A 21844-nucleotide genomic window follows, 5' to 3' on the forward strand; every position below is an offset into this window, starting at 1 on the left:
AATAGCTGAAATCACTCCATATCCAGTGTCCAATCAACTGTCTCACTAATTAGGTGATTAAGTGCATATGCTTCAGTCATAGTCACTCAAGCATGTCATGGTCAGGGATGAATGATCGAGTGATTAATAAGAAACCAAAAACATTTTGTCACTGTCCATCGTTTATATACCTTATTTTCTTTCGAAAAAATCAATGTGTTCTCAACAAGCAGAAGAAAAAACAGAGCACTGTTTATGTCATCCACATTCTCATAATTTCTGTATCATTTCAAGGCCTAAAAAACTGTTTGACCTAGGGTTAGAACACAATTTATAAGCAACAAAATATTCTAATTTAAAAAAAAATTTTGGCCTTATTTAAAATGTAATCCTATTCTTTGTCCAGAATTTCATGGGCCATAGCATTTATTTTTTAAATATGTTTAATTATAATCAAAAATTCTCTGTTGACATAAATAATGCTTGAGTCAGCATATAGCACACTAGAGGGTTGATGTAATGACAGGCACAGTGCAAACAATCACTTAGGCAGTGTCAAAAATGACCTATCAAGTGTCAAAATAAAACATAGGGCACACTAATTCTGAACTGAATCACTGAAAGCAATTTTGAGTGCATATTAATCACTTAATGGCCTAATGGTCAATAATTAGATGATAATGAAACAGTATTATTTTTTGTCTTTTCTATTTAGCTTTTGTAAAAGTGCAGAAATGAAAGACTGAACTCAAAACAGTCACTAATCCCGTATATGAGAGTAGATGTTAAAACGTCATGCTGATTTGAACTCCGCTCTCGCCAAGATAAGCACCAACTAAGACGTAGCTTTACAGTAAACTAATGTGATCCATCTGCATCTCCATCCATTTGCATTCCATCTGATGATGTAGATATCCTTCTGCGTAGTGTTGATGGCTGAAGTGTAATGCTGGCTCCAGGGATCAGCTTATTTTGCCTCCCCAGCACATCAACACACACAATGGCTGCAATGCTGGCTCCATGGATCAACTACAATGCGTTCTCCCCAGTGCATCAGCATGACAACCGTCTGGATTGAGCTAACTAGGGTACATCTCTGGGGTCTTCAAGTGGGCACCTTCCATCCTCAGTGTTTCGTCGACTAGACCATGACACGTGAAGAGGGCTTGACAGTGATTCTGGCGTCCTAGCATCACCCCTCCGTCCCCCCCTCAGCCCAGCTTACTTACCCATACATCAGCGTTGCTTTCTTTCTATTGTGCTTGAGATCCCCAGACAGAATGTTTCCGTCTCAACCACAGCCAGTTGCTGCTCCTTTCTGCTGCTTCAGATAAGTTACGTGCGACAAAACTCTTGGCCACTAAACTCTTATTATTATTATTATTATTATTATTATTATTATTATTATTATTATTATTATTATTATTATTATTATTATTATTAGTGTGCTCTACCAGCTGTATGGGATGGAAAACAGAGATTCTCATAACCAATCATTTTCTCCCAGTTAAGCTAAACAAAACACATTTGTCACAGACCCCTAGGAGGAAAAGCCAGGACAGTTGACTCAGACTGGAGGCTGTGCTGCTTGAGCACCTCTGTCTTACTGGAAGTACACCATTTTTTGTCAGAAAGTTCTGTCCCCTGTGGGCCACTGAGTGGGCTCCTGGTCACAGAGCACAGATAGAATTACATGCATTGCCTGCTCTTCACAAACTCTCCACTCCCAGTCAGGCCTAATGACTGGTAAACCTTCAAACCCATTTAGAGGATCGAACAGGAAGGGCCCTGACCGGCTCAACTGAGCGTGTAATCCACAAGTGAGAAAGAAAGCTATGGGGGGGGGAGGCAGTGTGAGTGTTTCTGGTTGGAGGGAGGGAGAGGAAGTGTGAGTGTTTCTGGTTGGAGGGAGGGAGAGGCAGTGTGAGTGTTTCTGGTTGGAGGGAGGGAGAGGCAGTGTGAGTGTTTCTGGTTGGAGGGAGGGAGAGGAAGTGTGAGTGTTTCTGGTTGGAGGGAGGGAGAGGCAGTGTTAGTGTTTCTGGTTGGAGGGAGGGAGAGGCAGTGTGAGTGTTTCTGCTTGGAGGGAGGGAGAGGAAGTGTGAGTGCTTCTGGCTTCAGGGAGAGAGGGAGAGGCAATGGCTTTACCATGTGCTGCTGCTCTCAGACCAAGATACTGGTCAAGGCTGATTTAACTCTATGGCTCTCATTTTATTCTCCCCTCCAGTCTCCTCTTTGCTGAGTTTCTGGCAGAGCCTAAAGTAGGGATCATTAAAGATCGTTCAGAGGCAGTGCATTGTACAGTATACATTGCAGATGTGTTTTTGTTTCAGTTGGCTTGGAAGTGAAACAGTACCTAAAAACGTCAGTTTGTTTATTTGTTTTTTTGTAGCAACCAACAGGCAGGCACGTGAATGTGTGACTAGAGGAATGTATCTAGGGCTTCTGTTTTTATTAATTCCATTTTTCAATGCTTATTTTTAGCTATTTTAGAGTTTTGTGTAAATCAATATTTTTCAGTGGTTTCCCTTTTTATATACTGTATGAATTTTGGTTACTTTCCAAAATTCTTGGCCGTTTTTTTCTGTCACAAGATGTATAGTAAATTGACACAGTACTTGCACGCTTCAATTGTACCTTCTTTCCTTTGCTGTCTTCCACAACAAAACCCTTATGGTGACAGGCATATTCTTCTGGGGTTTTTGTGTTTTTAGTCATTTTTTTACAATTCGCCACAATTTGCAATTTTGCTTTAAATTCCATAAGCAAGTAAAATCTCCCTACCGAACTGTAATATAGCTTTGAGTCTCACGAACAAGAAAAAATCCTCTGTTTCTAATTGTAATCTTGTTTTAAATCTCACAAGCGTATTATAATTCTCCAATAGAAATGTAGGAATTAGCTGCCAGTCAGTAGTTGGAGTGGGTTTAAAGTGTTCAGAACAAATTTTATTTTTTTCACAGGGAAAGGGGTCAAGCCATTGTGAATTGAATAACCATTTCCAGTGTTTTTCTGGTGTTTATTGGCTATACATCGATTTCATTGTTTTTGTATCTGGGGTATTTTATCATTTTTTTATTGGTTAAAAATGAAAATCAGAAGCCTTAATTATAATAAAATGTTGATTAATTTATAATTAAAAACAATGGCTGGCATGCGATCAAACAAGAGGAAAGGATAAATATTGAATCAGTCTAGTGAAGAGTAGAGGAGCACAGCATGCTCACAGTAAGAGAGGAGAGTTAGCTAAGCCCTGTCCATAAGAACACATGTAGATTCTGTGCTGTTACAAAGCCACTCTACCTCACTTGATCAGCTACACGGAACATAGTACAGTAGCCCAGGGCCTCAGTGAAAACTATAAGGAGGACTTCTTAATGAGGATCACTCATGCCTCTACAATATATTTCCCATGTTAAATGGCCTGTATATAAATGTGCCACCCATCCCGAACCACCACTTTTAGACAGCCTCTTGAGCGGTAGAAATATGAGGAGATTGTTCTGAGTTCCAACCCCCCCCCCCAACTCAGCACCATCCAGTGACACCTGAAATGTCATATACAGAAGCACATCACTTACTATCAGTGACTGGATAACCTGCCATCCCTTTTCCTCTCCTGCCAGGAAAGTGATGCGAGTGAAGTGGACAGGAACAAGTGCTGCACGCTCTGCAACATGTTCTTCACGTCAGCTATTGTGGCCCAGTCCCATTACCAGGGCAAGACCCATGCCAAGAGAGTGCGGCTGGTCCTGGGGGAGCCTCCAAGCATGCCCACCACTGTCAGCAGTCCAGGTACAGCACCATGGGTACAGAAGGAGGGATTCGTGATTAATCCTCAATCAGTACACCCTCTATGGTAAAAATCTGCAGCAAAATCTATTCTCCAGATTGGTCTATAGAGCCATCAATGCATAAACACATATCAGTAGTATAGCAATGCCAAAGCAACGGGGAGAGTTATATCTACAATGACATATTAGTAATGCAATAGTGCAAGGATAGTGCATAATGATATGGGATGTTGATGTTTCTAACTGGAATAACAGGTAAAATACAATAGCTGCATTGCAGGGACTGAAGTAGCTGCAGGCTCCCCTCCAACCAGTACTGGCTGCTAATGATTGTATGCGCCAGCTCTGTCCTAATGAAAAAAAAAAAAACTGTAGAGAAAGAGCATTGGTAAAATAGGACATATACTGACAGGGTGTACTTTTCCTTTCCAGGAAATGCATGTACCCTGTGACAGGGCTATAGTGGAGAATGCCCTAACATATTTTTTGGCTATATCTTGAGAACTTCCCTCTCCAATTGTGTTGAAACATGGTATGGGTTTTCCTTAGCACCTGCTCTCTGTGGTATCAGAATCTGATGAAGAATGTACCAACAAAAGCTAATCTGGGTTATTTTATAGCACGTTCCTGTGGTTTGAGAAGTTATTATTCATTGTATTGAACCCTTATAAAAACAAGCTTCAGAAACCTTTGACAGAGCTACTCCAAATCAAATTGATCCCCCCAGTCCAGATAAGCACAGCATAAAAATGTTGTACGTGGTAAAGGGTTTGCCAGCTGGCACCAGACTGCTGTTGAGATATTTAGCACTGTCGCCTCCTGCATTTTCAAAACCAGTTTATCAAATCTCAAATGGGAGAATAAACCCCCCAAGCAAAATGACTGTGCAGGCTGTGAGTCAGCTGACGAAGGTGATCTGTCAATGCTAAAGAGCAGAGCTGTGGGAACTGGGATACTGGACTGATTTCTGCTCAGTCCTCTTTCTCTTCAATGCTTCTTTTTTAAACAAAGCTTTTCAATTTATAACCCAGCCCCTACAGATTTGTTCTATCTCAGATGGTCAGCACTGAAATCTATGCATAGAAAATGTTATCTTTCAGATCCCCATTTCTGATATATCTGGATTGAACTGTTTGGGTTGCCAAGTCCTTTCTATTGAATTGATGATGCTGCTGATTTTTTATTTTATTTTTTTGTGTGTTGAATTTGCTGATTCCCTATTCCCTATTATATAACTGACTGTTTACTGTATTCAATTTACTGCATCCTTGAAACCACATGGAAGGCATCGGCATTCTTTATTGTAAGCTAACTGAAAGGTTCATTTCATCAAACTAACATAACTGAAAGCCCATGGTGTTGGTGTTGCTTACGGCTCTAAAAATCCAGAACTACAATCCACAAGACCACACAGGGTGCCCAAAATAAAATGTATGTGGGATCTCTCTTGGACCAGGTTCCAGCAGTGATTTATAGTCTTCCTGTGTTTTTGGGAGGGACCATTATTACTGTTAGTTTCAGGATTAGACTGCTTCTTCCTGGCCCACTGGAATGGAATGAGCACTTATGTACAGTATACATAGTTAATATTTTCTATTTGAACTGGTTTTAAACGTTTTTGCTTGGCTGCTGTTTTATTTGTATTCTAAGAACTCAAATTAATCGCAAAAAGATGAGGTGGGTAGAGGGATTTGATTCGTCTGGCTGCGAGGCCTCATCAACCCGACATGAACAGGCCTGCTTCTTTATTCTGAGCTGCTTCGCTGACTCTGATGATGAGAAGGCATATTGTCTAATTGAGGGGAAGATTATCTGAACTTCATGCCAATAAATCATTCAACAGAGGGCAAAGGGGGGGGGGGGGCTTTTCTTCTGTTTCAAACTGACTGCCACACCAGAGCTTCTTGGAGCTGTACACACTGATCACATCACAGGCAACTGCATCTTCTGGAGAGTAGTTTCTTGCTGGTAGATGGATATAGCTTGCAGCACCACCACATGCTGAAATGGCCTTACATTAATTAATCCAGTAATTAGGCCCCATATACCATACTGCTGTGTTGGTACATCTAAATGAATATCCCTCAGCTCAATCTGTTAGATTGTATCTAGATGGGGTGTGTAGGAACTTCTATACACCAGAATGTGTGTGGAGGCTACAATGCATTAACAGTGATACCAGCAGTGGCTACATGGCATAATGGGACACTGCACAGAGAATAAGATGTAGCATTGTAAATTAAAGTTGATGGTTAATATCACATGAAATAAGACAAGACTGATTGAATCCTTGAAGGAATGGATGCATTGATTATTTGGCTGTGAGAAAAGTTACGTGTTGTTATTTACCCCAGTAATAACCCTAGTGCTATCAAAAATTATATACATGTTTACATGTATCTGATAAATAATAATATCCTTATATTGCTAAGAGCTCCTTGTTGATCTTGGCTCTGTGTCTGACCTCCAACTGTCCTTTCTGTTGTTACGGGTGACTTTTTCGCCCTCAGCCTCATCTTTCATTCCTTTTTAAAATGAAATCTTCATCTGTCACCAGCGCTTACTTCCACTCGGCTGCCCCTGAATCTAATTAAAAGCTGCGGCTCACTCTTTCAAGTGTCCAGGTGGGCAGGGCAAAGCGCTTGCTGTTTCTGTAGCTGTCGTAGCAGAGCAAGCTTTCACGATAGCTGTTTTATTAAACAGGTCTGACACTCTGACCCCAGGATTCACTCATGATCCACAGCGCTTATTACAGAATCAAGGAAGGATTTCCTTCAGTATACACAAGATAACATATCTCAGACAAGCATCTTATTTGCAATGTGTGCATGTGGAGCATGTTCTACCCAGAGGTAATGCCTTACCCTCCCTGAAATGGCATTCAAGGCCCTGGGTCCTTTGCTTCTCAAAAACTCTCTAAATACTAAACAAAAACACTCCCCCTTATAAAAGTGTACCATCATGAATTTGCTGGGGAATGTTTCAGCTTGCAGTCTTAATTTTTAACCCTCCGTTATGGAGACTCAGTGAGCTGAACCACCCAGCATAATGAATCGAGTATTGACAGTGAGACACGCTCAGCATTAAAAGAAATAGAGGCACTATCTTCTGTAGTTAATCTTGAGATCTTATGATAACTTTAAGTCCCATGATAAAAAATAAGTAGACCACCGTGTCAGATGAGCGATGTTTTGAATTTAAGTGCCAAAACATTTCTGATTCTGCTAGTTTTGCCAGGTTGCTCTATAGAATCGAAGTCGACACATTGCGAAAGATACAGGTGCCCTTTGTGTCCAGCCCAGCGCTGATAGCAGAGTGTCACTTGAGAGGTAGCTGCAAGCATAGTGGGGTCTCACTCTATATGGCAAGTTACTATGGAAACAAGCTTTACCTGTTAGGCCTAGCCTAAATTGTACTTATTTGCAGATGTAGGGCTGGCAGAATCCCACATAAAATAAAAGTAGGTTTGTGGGCAATCCTAAAATAAAATGAAAAAAACTGTATTGCACTAAATTTTCACATACCTCCCCTGGTTAAATGCGTAACTAAATACAGCCCTTTTCTTAAAAATGCTTGTTGAAAATGCACTGGATTTAAACAATATCAAGCACTGCAATTAATGGCAACAAACCACAAAGAAAACACCAAAGACGGTCTGTTTTACAGTTTTACTTTACATTGGTACATTCCACTGCTGTTCCTTCCAGACTCCACCGCCATCGCATCACAGCCTGCTGACCAGCCCCCACTCCCTGAGTGGCCCCCAGCCAATGATAGCAAGGCAGGGAAGTTCTGCTGCCTGTGTGGCGCCTGGTTCAACAACCCGCTGATGGCACAACAACACTACGAGGGCAAGAAACACAAGAGGAACGCAGTTCGGGCACGACTCCTGGAACAGCTAACAGGCAGCCTGGGAGCAACAGAAACCACAGGTCAGTGTGTACATGCTCACTACAGGACTGCTCCTATAGTTCAGGCTGGTTAGGGACTGACTTCAAATGCATTGAATTATAGGTGCAGTAGTTAAAGATGCAAGATGAACCATTGTATTAAACACTGTAGTTTTTTTTTTAATCCTTTATATTGGGAATTTATTAAGAAGAATGACTTGTCTGTTCTGTTCTTCAGAGATGGAGTTTATTCTAGCTTGGTATTTGTTGACTTGTAAACTTACAGGAGAATGGTATAACAAAATGTCTTTTATGCTGAAATAAAGTAAGACCTGTGGAGAAACTCTGGACAGCAATGACTACTTCAACTTATACAGAAAGCCTTACAACATCTTAATGGACAATAAAGTATAGACACAGTGGATCTTTTTCAAGCTGCAAGATTCTCAAGCCCTTCCACTGTAATTTTGCTTCCCATCCTTATATTTGATGCTTTATAGGGTGTCAGGGGTTTGACCTTCAATTTGTGTTCTACACAAAGAACCTTGGTATGAAGAACTATTTTACTAATTGCATGCAACTAATGCCGGGGACCTTGTGCCTAACTGCTCCAGTTAACTTAAGGGCTCTGCTTGTTCTGTCCTGCTGAGGAAAATTAGATCAGTTTCCTGACACAGATCTCAAGCAGCTCTTGAGGCTCCATTTCTCAATCTAACTGCCAGACCGGCAAACAGCAAACAGGTCCCTGATTAAAGCTTCTCACCCCTGACCAGCAGCAGCTTAAGCATTCCTGTTATTGAAGTGTTTATGCAAAGCAGCATGGAGCCCAGTTTGATAGCATTGCTAAAAGCACCCCCTTGTGGGGTGGCTGCTGGAGTAAAATCCAAGACAAATTTAGGTTACTGTATTTACACATTCTTGTCATCTGCAGCTTAAAATGCTGGTGCTGCTTGCCAACTGTATTGTGTCTAATAAGATTTGGTGGAAAGGCATTTGCTTAGTCATATGTAATTCCGCCCCTCCAGCTATTTTCATATCAAACGATAAGTGTTACATTATATATAGGAAAGCAAAGACTGGACAGCAGTCAAGTAGCTGTCTACTATACAGTGAGCAACCAATTCACTAAAAGCTAATAAGGGAAATTATTAAACTCAGAAACAATATTGATAATTGGCAACATCATACAAAGTTACGGGCTGATTACTTTGTTCACTCTTAAATACATTACAGACTATGCCATTAGTGGTTGACCTCAGGGCATGACAATGGAGATTCTAAGGAAGCATTAAAAAGATTAAATTTCCAGATCCCTAAGGAAACATCATCCCCTCAAATAAACATGTTTCCCTCTACCTATTTAATTGTCCTTTCTTGTTTTTGGCTACTTAAAAAGATGTGAGACTAAACAAATTAGGAATAACTGGTCCCAGCAGGGGAAGGCAATAATGAGGAATACATTTATATGTTAATTAGTGGAAACAGGCAGCCTAAGAATCTCCCGGCGTGATAGTGAGGGAGTGAGTGAGAGCAAAGAGAGAGAAATGGGATGTTATGAAAGTGGGATAAATGATAAATGTAAAGACAGCATAAGGAGCCTCACCATATTTACAACTGTAGCAAATGTCTAGAAATTTTTAGTTCCGATTAATTAGACAGACACGAGCCTTAATGAGTGCCCCAGGCACCCCTGCATGAAAAGTAACAGCTACTTGAAAGTTGCTGAGAAAGAGGAAATATTTGTATAAACATCATCAGAAACTGCTGGAGTACACTGTTATTACAGAGATTGTATATTGCAATTACAATGTTGTAATGTAAATACTGTAAATTCAAATTAAAGTGTTAGGGTCAGGGTTAACCAAGGTAAGTCTGGAGTACCAAGCTCAGACTGGGGTTTTATCTTGAGGCTGGATCCAAGTAACACCACAAAAAAGAGATAAGAAGCAGAAAGAAGGTAAAAAACAGCTTTTAAAATCTGACTATGTCTACTGTACACAGCAGGTACAGCAAGGTCATGCAGTTTGATAACTAGCTGTGCTTTTGAGGCATTTAAATATAATGGATTGTCAGCATTGGAAAAATGACAGCGCTTGCTATAGCAGCACTATAGAATGATTACATAAATAATAGTGCAGCTATAGCAATAATGACTTTATCATTTAAATCTTATATAGCTTTTCCTGAGCTAGTGATTTTAACTTTTTTTCAGTAGATCTAAAAAAAAAAAAATTGGCAATCGTCATTGCGACAGAGCTTTGTGAATCCCGCTTGAAATAACAACTAGAACTAAATCGCAAAACTCTTCAAGAGTAATGGATCTTGTCTGACATTGAGAGATGCTCACTTATTGCTTGGAAAGGCGATTCATTCCTCTAATCCCGCCTGTTCTCACCAGGGGTTTCCTCAGTACCACAAGATGCAGATTCAATGTAAAGGTCTTCCTCGCTGAAGGAATGATCACTCTCCCTCGGGTCTGATCTGTGACTCACAGCAGCTTGCTCACTCCTCCATGTCATCTCTTTGGCTTCTTTAACACCCACAGCGGTGTGCCACTGAGCCTGGGAACCCCTGGTCACGATCGACAGTGACATAGCCTGGATTCGAACCTGCGAGCTCCAAGAGGAGAACCTTTATTTAAATCAGCTGAAAAGTTCTTTAGGTTGTATCTGACTTTCTACACGTTTTCATTAGAATTCAATGTACTCTTGAGAATTTAATACATATCTGTGTCTAACATTAACGTTGAGTGTCACCTCCTCGATACCAAAACACTATAGTATATTATTGACAGTTATTTTACGTATTTCTTCCAAGTTATAAAGAATAAATACTGTAGAGCATCTACCGTGATACTGGGAAAACCGGGATATTGCCACAACTATCCCAATTTTTGAATGTCGTTGTACAAGGTTTCGGTACAGATCTAGACAACTAATGCCACATCTGTCGATAGGCTTTCATCTTCTTTACAGTAAAATTTAGTTACACTAAATTATAACTGTGGTTACATGAATATTGTATCTTTTTTTATACATTAATACACAAAATATACTGAACATAAGCCATTGAAGTACATTGGAATGCCTGCTCCACAGTTCTGCGCTCAGTGAAAATCTGGTGGTAATCATTCAGTTTTAATTAATGGGAGTTAAATATCATCTGTACAATGGCAGCTTGCTTTATTAACACCACCACACAGCTGTCAGGGGTTGCAACAATATAATGTTCATGAAAAAAAAAAAAAAAGACGTGTTAATTGTAATAAATACACAGTACAGCAATTAATCATCATTTCATACAACCTCTTGTTTCCAAATTTGAAAAACATAACAGATTGTTGCTTCACCCTTTTATCTGCAATCCATCTGTCCCCCCTCCTTTGCTTCAAATTAAATTTACAGAACAAGCATGGTTTTAATTAATCCCCTGTCATCATCTGAATGGAAAAAAAGAAGCACATTTCAGTCAGTAGGTGTTTTTATCTTGAAAAATCAAAATGTTTAATTGAGGAGAGCAGTGGCTTAACATTTTAGTTAGTTATTCCCTAAGGCCTTGAGATAATCAGAGTAAATGGAGAGATAGTCCAGAACACCCCAGGGTGCCATACTGGACTCCTGGTACCAGCACTGCTTATGGAGGTCCTAAATGTTAAGCTTACAGGGTCTAAATATAAATATGAGACATATTTAACTCTGAGGTAGTCCTGCTGGTGTTGTTCCTCAGGAGTGATTTATGAAACCCCTTATTAACATAACTTAGACTGAGACAAACTGCTGTGTGTAGTTAGATTTGAATTAAACTGCTGTAACCAGACAACTTTAGCACTGGAACTGGTCAAGTAACATTGCTGTTACATTAGCATAGTTTAATTCTAATTTTCAATTGCGATGAAATCACAGTGCAATTAAACTGCAGCTGTTTGTTTCTCCAAGCAACTGTAGATGTGTTTCATATGGGTAAAAATAACTATTTACAATATACAAAAAAAAATTAACTGTTAGTAAAACAAAACAATTAATTAATATAAAATACGTTTTTTTGTTGTTAAATGTTATGTTTAGTTTTATTCCTCTGCCTTTCTGTGTTACTGTGTGTGTGTGTGTGTGTGTGTGTGTGTGTGTGTGTTTGTGGGCATGACTAATGTCTTCTCCACACTCCATCTATTTATTTGTGGACCACTGCTATTCTGTACCACCTACAAACCCTGTAATTAACATACATCTGTTTCCTGCATTGCAAACCTGTGGGCAAATGCTTGGCTTCCATCTATCGTTGCAGAATCCATTGAAAACCCTTTAGTACTAGCCCCGCAGAATACCAGAGCTTCACCAGATATCTGTATCAAACTTTCTTAACAGTGAGATAATGCTTTTGAGACTATAATGGAGCAATGGATACCCTTAGGTGGCTTTTCATTTTGTTTCATTAGGTCTTCCACATGTGACTGTCTGCGTGCTGCGACTATGGTGTCCAGGCATGGCGTGTAGGGTTGTGCCTTCTGTTCATCTGTAAGGGTTTGGCAATGGATCAATATTTCTTAATTAGATTTGTGAGGTTACTTTTGAGGCACTTTGTATTCTATCACAAGATTTTTTTTTTTTCCTCCCATAAAAATGCTTTTAACCTGTGATTGCCCCATAGTAGAGAAGGCAAGCTGCATTACCTTGGACTGATTTGCCCTTGAGCCTGCCCAGTGAAGGGTCTCCATGCTGCTGTTGCAGTGCCGCCCCCCTCTTCTCTCACACTCTGTGTTTCTGTGTCGTTCACAGCGCTGAGAAGCAGATACTCGTGTGCCGTGTGCAACGTGGTCCTGAACTCCATCGAACAGTACCACGCACACCTTCAGGGATCCAAACACCAGAACAAGTAAGGAATTCCTCAGAAAAACCACTCACAATGTTTTGATAAAAATTGGCTGGTTTATAGAAAGTGCCCAGTTATTATTAAAAAAAAAAATACAGTCCATCCTCTAAAGACCAATTTATCTTTAAGGATTAACATACCAATAGCATGATCTCTTTAGGGATTACAGTGTGGCCACAAATTGGTGAAAATCTATTTAAAGTTTACAGCCTCTCAAGAATGTAAAATACATACTAATCCTTTCCCCACAAATGATCTTCAATGGAAAAGCAGTGATGGTGCACAAGAGCCACCACAATGGCATGAGCTATTGGCATTCTGGCATCACAATAGTATAAGTTCTTGTCTTTGATGGTGTTGTATTGCGGTCTGCTAAAGTTTCTTCAGGTTAATACAGTGGTATAATAACATCATCCCATGCATATACCATTCACCTTTTCTGTAAGAGATTTCATATGCAATGAGGTAAGTGAAAAATGACTTGTGACTAGGGTGCACATCCACGTGGACACCCAGAGTGGCACTGATTCAACATGATTCTTCACTATTCTTTAATGACCTCCTTTAATCGTTAAGGATTCCATTTGTATAACACATTAATAAGTCATGTGAGTAACTGTATACACACACATTTTGTGCAGGTGGCGAGTGTGTTTTTGGCCAGCCCCTGTACTGTATATTCATGTTTGTGGTGGGTCTGAGATTCCAGTTGCTGTGCAATGGTGAGCATTCCTTCCTGTAGGGCTGCTGTCTCTTGGAGACCTCAGTCAAACATGTTTTTATTTGACAGTAATTATCAGCAGCTGCAGTTTCCATGGAAACTGCTCCATGTCGCTAGGGCTCCACTTGTCGTTATTAAACGTGAGGACATGACCTTGGTACTTGTTTGTCAGCAGAGTGTTTGCCCTCCTTGTTTCCTCTTGTGCCATTCACAAATAGTAACATGGGCTTGGCATTTATTGTCCTCCAGCAGACAGGTTTTTTGTCAATCTAAAACAAAAAGTTAAAGGTCTTGCCATGCATGTCTACTCACATGACAGTGTCTTATGGTTAGTTACTTTTCCTTCACACCTTTGAAAACTGTTCTGTAAAATGTCACACTGTCACAGAGCTCTTTGTGACCCAAAGTGTTCTCCCACAATAGATTATGCATCATGCAAAGAAAGTGTCTATCAGGTAACAGTTTGAGGAGTTACAAACATTTCTGGATTTTTCTGGCAGGCATGGTTTGTATCATGTTTTTTTTTTTTTCTCAAACTGGAGTGTAATGAGGTACCTGCATTTTAAGGACCCTGAACAGCTTTTCAAGTATTTTAAATAAAGAAATAAGAGCACGCTGATAAAAGCACGTGCAGCATTGTTCTGTACTCACGGGTGCTAAAGGCTCAAATAAAAGTGCAAAATAAAATAATCAAATGCCAAGCACTCAACAAATGTCAGTTATCAAACTTGATTCTTTATTCAAAATCCTTTTTTAGAAACCTTAGAACAAGAGTATTCATGCTCATGCAGACACGTTGCAGCCACTGGCCTTCATCAGTGCACAAAGACATGCACTGTAAAAAATATCAGTAAATTCAACAGTAAAAATAGGGTAAATAGTGAAGGTAAAAGCAAGAAAATATGTTTATTTTTACAGAACATTTCCTTAAAAAAAACATTTTATGTTAAAAAAAAAAACTAAAAACTGATATTTTCCGTTGTTTTAATGGAATAATTTTTTTTTTTTCAAACATCACGTGTAGTTTACGATTACATCTAATTGTGTTAAAACTGGATTCCCAGTATCCATTGTGGGGCAGATTTCAAATAGCAGTGTTTTAACAGGGTTATTGTGTTATTATGTGTTAAATGTGCTACGTGGTTGAAATTATATCTAAATTTGCATGTCCTTTGTGTTCCTTCACCATTTATGTGTTTTCTTTATGTTTTGTGCGGTCACCACTCTTGAGGTAGGTCAGGTCTTGAAGTGGGAGACCCCTCTTTCACTTTGTGTCGTTGTTCTCTATCAAGTTCAATGCTAGTATTGTTTCTGTAGCAGCTCAATAAAGAATATTTAAACTCTTATTATCAAGAGTTAATTTGCTAAACTTTACAAATCATATATTTACGGTTTCCCAGGAAGGATTATCGTAATATTAGTAGTATTGTGATATTGTTTTTTATACGATACGTTACTGGCAACCCAGCTGCCAGATTTTTACCATAAAAACAACTGTTTGTTTTTTTTACAGTGTGTTCTTGGAGCATCTTGAAAGCTAGAAAAGGGAAGATCATAATCTTTGGCTGTGACAGGCAGAAAATGCCTCAGTGTAAAAATATACTGAACGCTAATACTGATACTAGGGTGCCCCCAGTAACAGTAAACAGCATAAGACTTCAGTAACTTTGAACAGAATTTAAGCGGAATTTGCTTTTTAGCCCCTATACTGCTTATTAGCATAAAAATAGAGAGAAATGGGGGAGGGGGGAGGGAGGGGGTGTATAAGGAGGAAGGAGCGAGACTTCTCCTGCTGTGAATAACCTTCAGTGATACCCTGTGAGGAGACTTGCCAGTGAATTTAGCTGCTGTGTAATTCGCTGTCCTTTCTATTATGGATCAAGCTGATTTCCTAATGGCCTGGAAGTGAGGTTTCTGTGTGAGTTGACTACAAGTGATTCATTGTTACATTGACGCTCTAATTGTGCCTCACAAACAAGCGATTGATTAACAAGCTGTGGGGTAAGGGGGGCATCTAGCTCGTGAGTCACAACTGTCAATTGCAATTAGTACAAACTTCCCCGTTAATGAGAAATCGTTACAAGACCAGCGATGGTAAGTGCTAAGCACTTTTCACAAAAACTATAGTCTCAGAATAGCCCAAATGAGACCCCACATCTTACTCGGTTGAACTGAGACACAAACAAATTAGTGGCTGCACACACACATTTTGTGGAACATTAGTTAAAAAAAAACAAGCACATGTTTTAAAATGTCTTTATACACAAAAACAATTTTACTTTTCACACAACTACAAATAATATCAGAAAACATTACCTGCAAGTTAATTAATCATCTCAGTTTGGGATGCTTTATTATTATTATGGTCAGTTATCAAGCAGGTATTTTTTTGTACCTTAATAATAAACACTATATCATCAGATCTCTTGCCTCGTCTCTACGGCTTCATCTTTTAAAACAAAGTCAAAGAGAGATATGCTGAAGATTTGCAGCAGATTTGGAGAGTGCCCTGTCCCTAAGCCTGTCCATCATTTTGAATACAAAGTCAACATGTCGCTGTGCAGCGGAGGCTGTGACTAGACAGAGCAGCTTCGCTTCCTAGGCAGGTTATTAGTTGTAATAGCAAGAAGAACGGAACCTGTGGAGACAGGGCCCTGTTTATTTATAGCTCTGTCCTCGTATTGTGCCTCACAGCTAATCATGTGCATTGGTCTTTAGAACATGCAGCAGGAGCGCCAACTTTCATGCGCCAGGTTTTTTTTTTAACTCGAGACATTTACACTAGAAAACTGTCTTGTGTAAAATGTTTTTTTGGTTTCCATTCGCTCAGTTTATTTTACTCGAGTAAACCGGGCTTTTCACCCATCGTAATGCAAACGAATGGGAAAGGTGGGGGTTGATATGTAAATTTGCTATGCGTAAAGTACTTGTGCTGTTTTTGAAGATTACTAGTGACATTTTGTGCAAATGTGGTTTCCATGCTCTGAGAACTGGTAAACGAGTTAATCTGGTTGGTTAATAATGTGTTTTACTGCTCTTGACCAAATAGTTTTTCAAGTGTCATTGGTGGGGTGTAATGTCATTAGTAGTGAATATTGTTTCAATTAATTTCTCTTACAACTCATAAATTAAAAATTAACTTGTGGTATAAAATTAAACTGAACAACAGGTATTGCAGATCACCATGGCTGAAAACCAGCAGAGACTATATATATATATATATATATATATATATATATATATATATATATATTATATATATATATATATATATATATATATATATATATATATATATATATATATATATATATATATATATATATATATATATATATATATATATATATATATATATATATATATATATATATATATATATATATATATATATATATATATTTCCCTTTCATTCAGGCAATACAGCATATAGGGGATCAAGTGTATACAGCATATAGCATATACAGCATATACAGATACAACTCTGTATACTACCCTGTTTTAGAAACCCTACCCATCCAGACAGCTGACAGCTGTTGAGGAATCATTCAACACGAAGCTTGGGCAAATACGGATAATGGGCCCTTGAAAAGGAGGTAGCGGATACTGATGAAATGGACTGAAGTCTTGTCAAAACTCTTGTCAACAGCAAAATGAGGTGTTCAGGAATCAGTGAGACAGACGGGGAAGGTTACCAGTGTTGCCAAGTCTCACGAGAAAAAAGTGGCACTGCTTTTCAAAACAAGCCCAAAACAAGCAAACCCATGTTTATGAGTATGGGTGTTTATACAAATGAAAACATGTGACTTGCAAAAAAACAAGCCCAATCCTGGATATAATAAGCAGACTTAGCAATTGTGAAGGTTACCTCAGCTGTCAGTTTCAATTAGACAGCAGTGATCTGAGGAGGCTCATGCTGTCAGAGACTGTCATGCTGGCTCATCCTTTCTTTTAAATTGTGTTGGATTTACTATTGTGTTAAATATTAACGATGCAAACAAATAAAACACAATCAATACGTTAATTTGTCATTTTATTTGGTCAGTTCTGAGAGGGCATCAACAACTTGTTAGTTGCACTGTTTTGGGTGATCGAGCTAGCTCATGATATCCAGTTCACCAAATATATATTATCGTAGAGGGCAGACATGTATTGTCTTTGGACATAGCCAGGGTTTAAAAAAAGAACCCAAATTAATTCAGTTAGATATTTAAGCAGCTTAGTTTTTACAGCAAGGGTATTCTCAAACAGCTGCTTTAATACTATAACAAGGGCATAAAGCAGTTCATGGTAAGTGGTTTTATGTAGTACTATGCACCCACAAGAGATATACAACGACAGACCAGCACAACAAAAAACAATTTAAAAAAAAAAGCCACCTGCATTATCATTAAGATGAACTACACCATTGCTAACCGTAGAATTGCCCATCAGCCATTACTTTCTGTCATCTTGGAATCCACAGTAACAACTGACCTGCTCCCTTGCAGTATTTATAGCTGAAGATCTCCCAAACATGCACACGCATCGCCATTTCACTTGTAAATTGACCCGCATGGAAACCCCATGTTTGTCAACAAAAAAGGAAGGAACATGTTTCAAACTAGCCTGAGCTAACTAACTAATGGGTCTCACTGAGAATTCATTAGCAGTGCACTGCAACAACTGTTTTATCTTCCCCTCAGAGCTCTGTTCTATGGGAAAAACAGCCTCCCAATCCTTCAGCTATAACCACTGGGCCTAGTCCAGATGTAGGCCACACAGCCCCCAAGTCCTTCAGCTTCAAATCTAGATTAGACTGTCTCCGATTTCATATTTTATGTGTTTTTATTATTTATACAGAGTACATAACATTACACTAACTCTGCTACTACAGGAGATAACAGAGATCCTCTCCCACAGCGGATGTAACTTTCTCTTGCCTGGGATGTAGAGATAGTGCGTGGCACAGCATGATTAAGGACACACATTTCAGGAGTGAAAATTGAGAATTTTTCTCAGCCAGTAGATCAATCTGCTGACCTCAGACTCACAGCTTTGACCTATTTTTGATTGAGTAAAACAGTATTACCAGAGTGTAGGGATACAAGACTGGAGAGTTTTAGTGCTATAAGTGAAAAGGAGTTGAAATTTTACTGTCCTGTATAGCAGTGGATATTCTTACTCAATACATGTAATGCACAGTGTAAGATGCCAGCCCTTGAAGGCTGAACGTGGAATTCCAGTGACACTTCTACTAAGGTCAATGCATGAGAATTATTACACAGTAAGAGCTAAGGAAGAGTGACTATCGATTAAATAAGTACTCCAGAGGCAGTGTTTATATCTGCTAGCACCTTTATTGATCCCCAGGGCTGTCTGGAATAAGGGGGAGAGGGATCCAGCTCATTGCCCTTCACCTGTCTTTGTTGCTGTTGAGGAAACACCACAGGTCTGTCTGAGCCACCAAATTATTAATGAAGAGCCCTTTGGGTCTGGATTGAAAAGCTAAGATATAAGGTAGAACTGTGAGCTATATTATCTCATCAGAGCTGGTGGAAACTTCCGTACTGCACTGTATACACCACTGCAGATGTGCTGAGGGTAGATGTGTTCCACACTAACCCGCACATACCTTGCTGTGAATTCAGTGCTTGGTGAAGCCACTATTGTGACATCACTGCTACAAGCTGCTCATTGAAATAAGAATAACAGATATACTTTGGAACGCTCACAAGCATAATATAAAGTAGTCTATTCTACATTTTGCCCTGAACAAAACTGTGACTCTCATTTTCAAAATGTGTAATCTTGAGACAAGATTCTGTCTGGTTTGTAAAAAAAATAAATAAATAAATAAATCATGTAGAAAGTATAAATTGAGCATTCTTCATCCCATTGTATAGCATACTTATAAATCTTCTGAACTGTACAGTGACTAAAGTGGTTATTATGTATGGAAGTTAACTTTCAAGAAAATAAAAAGGGAAAGATTTCCTGAAAGCATTACAGGTAGGAGTAATCAGAGGAGAGACAGAAAGGATTCTTAGGAATGAAATGCCTAATGAGGAACACTAATGCAAGTTCAAAGCCAGACTTTGCAGCAAGCTGCATGGGGGCGGCTGGTTCTACTTCTGACAGTAGCAGTACCTGCCACTCGATAAATAAGACAGTATATGCATTTGCTCTTTTAAGGATATTTTCTAGAAGAATAGCGATCTGCTAGCAAGCACTTGAGATTTGCTCTCAGCTCTGAACTTGTATAAATAATTTATCTATAAAAAAAAATAAAGAAAAAAACCATATATTTCAGTAAGGGAGGATTTAATACAAGGAATCCAGTACTGGATCTGAAAGTATATATATATATAAAATCAGCTTAGCACTTAGACATGTTTATAGCTTTTTTGTACCTTTAGTAGCAGCTAATAAGGCAAATGACCTTATCTGTGCCTTTTATTAAGAATCCACACGAGGGGAGCGTTGTATGAATTTCTCTCAATAAAATTCCATTACAGTTTACCTCTGGCAATTGTAATGATACAGATATCTCACCTTCATACCATCTTAACAGTTCCATTACAGGTGGTGTCCATTCCTTATTAACTATTTCACTACCACACTGTTTTAAACTCTGGACATACAAATGAAATGGCTTTTCTGAATATCCATTTTACTTTCTCTGTCTGATATGACATTCCCTTAGGTGCTATCCCTGGGGTGAGGATTTTTTGTTTGTTTGTTTGTTGGCCTGGATTCATTACCGTTTGGGATTGCATTTGTTGTTGCTTATTGTATGAATGAGTGAGACTCTTCCACCTACTGATTGTAAATGAGATGTGACTCCTCAATACTTGGTCAAATATAATTTTAAATAAATAAGACAATGCATTTGACTGTGGCAGTTTTCAGGGGAATCCCACATAATAATAATCTTTATATAGCACCTTTCATAGTGGACCACCATTACAAAGCGGTTTACAAGATATGAGACTAAGGTGTGTGAACTATGCATCAGCTGCAGAGTCACTTACAACAGCATCTCACCCCAAAGACGGACCACTAGGAGGCTAAGTGACTTGCTCAGGGTCACACAATGAGTCAGTGGCTAAGCTGGGATTTGAACCAACTGCCTACAAGCCTGTATCATTAACCACTGGACCACACAGCCTCCTGTCTAGTAAGTGAATAATATTTAATGAATTAATTTGTTAATGAATCATAGAACCTTTTTATAGGAAAGTGTTATCGCTTCCTGAGAGAAGTGCCCTAATTTAAGCAACAGCGTTTGTGCCTAGTTAATTATTATTATATTCAAGATCAGTAATTAAAGGTTGCATCATCAGTCTGTTGGGTTTGTTCTGCAGCAGATCGAGGCTCCTAATTATTCTGTGGTCACCCATTTTTTGTAATGTTTATGACAGGGTCTACTGTGTGGATACTGGCTGTGACAGATTGCTTATATATGAGGTGAGAGGTATCTTCTCTGATAGGGATGCTGCCTCCTGGTTTGAAGGTATTGAAGATTAAATACATCTTGCACTGAATGTGGCACTGAACATTACTGCTATATTCTGAAAAATTCACACTTAGAATATATTAATTGTCATTTCTAGATGATAACGAGTGCCAATCAGCAACGCCGGTTGTTGTAAAGGTGCTGGCAGGACAAGGTGCCTTCCACAACTAGTCTAAAAATCAACATTTCCCCTGCACTGATTGGAGACAAGGACAGACACTATTACCTATCAGCCCAGTCCAGACTCAGCAAGCAGGTAGACAGCCTGTGAATTTTACTTTATTTCTCAGATTCTGGGGGTTGTGCCAGGCATTCTCCACAAATGAAGAGAGGCCATTGTTCCTGCCAGCTCTCCAAGGTTGAGCTGAGGCACTAAAGTGCAGCAAAACACCTGATGCCTAACTGGAAAGAATAGTGCCTTTTGTATTTGTCATTGTCCTTGATGGTAAATCCTGAGATAGTAGCCAAAACCATGGAGATCTGTTTTTTCATCAAAGTTGTAAAAAACGCAGCACAGTGTCAAGAAGTACTGTAGTTCTGAAGACAGTCCTATGGGTCCTGATCTTCTGTTCTTGCTTTGCTTCAATGCTGCAGAAAGATTTTGATGGTGCAAAGAGTGTGTGGGAGCCCCTACTAATGTACAAGGTGATATGGTCAATATTAAGTGTGTTAACAGTGTGGATAGAACTACAAATAGAGCATTTAGTGTTCATTATTAAAGGCAGGGATAAGAACCAAATGTTTTCCTCAACATTCTGATAAAAGCAATCACAAACTGTGAGGCATTTCTGTATGTACTTCCCACATCCCAAATTTGTCTGGACACCCTGTCTTACTAGTCCATCGACTGCCCCATCCCCAAACTCTCAAGCCACAGATTGAGATGGAGGATCACGCGGGACAGATCAGAGATTTGGGGGAACTGCGCACACAGCTAACCTTCCTCGGGAGAGCTACTAAACACTGCCGTTAAACTATATTCAACATTAAGGTGAAAAAAAATCCAGTTTGTATCTCCAAAACTGGCCTTGTGGATAAAAATTTACATCCCTAAGATGATGCTGGGAACCCAGCAACATTATCTACTTTAATTCAGTTC

The 21844-nt window shown here is 39.2% G+C and overlaps 1 protein-coding gene across 1 annotated transcript in view; it reads left to right on the plus strand.

The window, feature by feature from the left end:
- Window positions 1–21844, plus strand: part of LOC121325144 (zinc finger matrin-type protein 4-like) — a 37699-nt gene that overhangs the window by 12999 nt on the left and 2856 nt on the right. The window contains exons 4-6 of the mRNA XM_041267455.1: window positions 3603–3771; window positions 7478–7702; window positions 12433–12529. Coding sequence (XP_041123389.1) covers window positions 3603–3771; window positions 7478–7702; window positions 12433–12529 — 491 coding nt within the window. The remainder of the gene's footprint in view (window positions 1–3602; window positions 3772–7477; window positions 7703–12432; window positions 12530–21844) is intronic.

This window comes from Polyodon spathula, chromosome 13, assembly GCF_017654505.1.
Source record: "Polyodon spathula isolate WHYD16114869_AA chromosome 13, ASM1765450v1, whole genome shotgun sequence".
Taxonomy (NCBI): domain Eukaryota; kingdom Metazoa; phylum Chordata; class Actinopteri; order Acipenseriformes; family Polyodontidae; genus Polyodon; species Polyodon spathula.